The sequence below is a fragment of the Blennius ocellaris genome, assembly GCF_963422515.1.
Source record: "Blennius ocellaris genome assembly, contig: SCAFFOLD_165, whole genome shotgun sequence".
NCBI lineage: Eukaryota > Metazoa > Chordata > Actinopteri > Blenniiformes > Blenniidae > Blennius > Blennius ocellaris.
Genome location: NW_027661900.1, coordinates 763 through 2500, shown reverse-complemented (window position 1 = coordinate 2500; position 1738 = coordinate 763). Strand labels below are relative to the sequence as shown.

Sequence of the window (1738 nt, the reverse complement as noted above, 5' to 3'; positions counted from 1 at the left end):
GAGGGGACGTGAGACACTGGGGGACAGGAGACACTGAGGGGACGTGAGACACTGGGGGACAGGAGACACTGAGGGGACGTGAGACACTGAGGGGACAGGAGACACTGGGGACAGGAGACACTGGGGACAGGAGACACTGAGGGGACATGCCATGTCCCTTGGGAATGAGACAAAGGAAATGGACATAGAGCATCGTGGACTAGTAGCAGAGCACAAGGCTTGACTGAACTTAAATATGAAATAAATATATCGTTATCTACGAGATCTAGTAGATATACAGTAGATATAGATGTAGATATAGAAATAGATATAGATGTAGATAGATAGAACTCTATAGATACAGGCCAGCAGCGTCTCATTGGTTGAAACAGTTCCAGAGTCGGTCGCTGTCCCTGGTTCTGTTCTGTCCCTGGTTCTGTTCTGTCCCTGGTTCTGTCCTGTTCCTGGTTCTGTTCTGTCCCTGGTTCTGTTCTGTCCCTGGTTCTGTTCTGTCCCTGGTTCTGTCCTGTTCCTGGTTCTGTTCTGTCCCTGGTTCTGTTCTGTCCCTGGTTCTGAACTGTCCCTGGTTCTGTCCTGTCCCTGGTTCTGTTCTGTCCCTGGTTCTGTCCTGTCCCTGGTTCTGTTCTGTCCCTGGTTCTGTTCTGTCCCTGGTTCTGTTCTGTTCCTGGTTCTGTCCTGTCCCTGGTTCTGTCCTGTCCCTGGTTCTGTCCTGTTCCTGGTTCTGTCCTGTCCCTGGTTCTGTCCTGTCCCTGGTTCTGTTCTGTCCCTGGTTCTGTTCTGTTCCTGGTTCTGTTCTGTCCCTGGTTCTGTCCTGTCCCTGGTTCTGTTCTGTTCCTGGTTCTGTTCTGTCCCTGGTTCTGAACTGTCCCTGGTTCTGTCCTGTTCCTGGTTCTGTTCTGTTCCTGGTTCTGTTCTGTCCCTGGTTCTGTCCTGTCCCTGGTTCTGTCCTGTCCCTCGTTCTGTTCTGTTCCTGGTTCTGTTCTGTCCCTGGTTCTGAACTGTCCCTGGTTCTGTCCTGTTCCTGGTTCTGTTCTGTTCCTGGTTCTGTTCTGTCCCTGGTTCTGTCCTGTCCCTGGTTCTGTTCTGTTCCTGGTTCTGTCCTGTCCCTGGTTCTGTTCTGTCCCTGGTTCTGTTCTGTTCCTGGTTCTGTTCTGTCCCTGGTTCTGAACTGTCCCTGGTTCTGTCCTACCCCTGGTTCTGTCCTGTCCCTGGTTCTGTTCTGTCCCTGGTTCTGTTCTGTCCCTGGTTCTGTTCTGTTCCTGGTTCGGAACTGTCCCTGGTTCTGTTCTGTCCCTGGTTCTGTTCTGTCCCTGGTTCTGTCCTGTCCCTGGTTCTGTTCTGTCCCTGGTTCTGTTCTGTCCCTGGTTCTGTTCTGTTCCTGGTTCGGAACTGTCCCTGGTTCTGTTCTGTCCCTGGTTCTGTTCTGTTCCTGGTTCGGAACTGTCCCTGGTTCTGTTCTGGTCCTGGTTCTGATGCTTCATGTCTGTTTGATGGACTCTAAAATGAGGAGTCTCTCTCCGTGGTGCTGAAGCGTTAAGCCCCGCCCCCAACATGCTATGTTGTAGAATGACATCATAAAGAGTTTATTTGGGTCTAAATTTGGTCCCACTCTGATGGGGCGTGGCCTGCGACGAGGGGCGTGGCCTGTGACGAGGGGCGTGGCCTGTGACGAGGGGCGTGGCCTGTGAGTTCAGCAGCTTCTTATCAGTATGAAACTGCTGAATGTTCTTCTTGTTCT

General features: G+C 52.0%; 1 protein-coding gene across 1 annotated transcript in view; it reads right to left on the bottom strand.

Annotated features, from left to right (window-relative positions):
* LOC308148651 (uncharacterized protein) overlaps window positions 1-104 on the bottom strand; it is a gene marked incomplete at its 5' end in the record, with an annotated part of 7033 nt that extends 6929 nt beyond the window's left edge. Inside the window, one exon of the mRNA XM_080522149.1 lies at window positions 51-104. Coding sequence (XP_080378275.1) covers window positions 51-104 — 54 coding nt within the window. The remainder of the gene's footprint in view (window positions 1-50) is intronic.
* Between the last annotated feature and the right edge of the window lie 1634 nt (window positions 105-1738).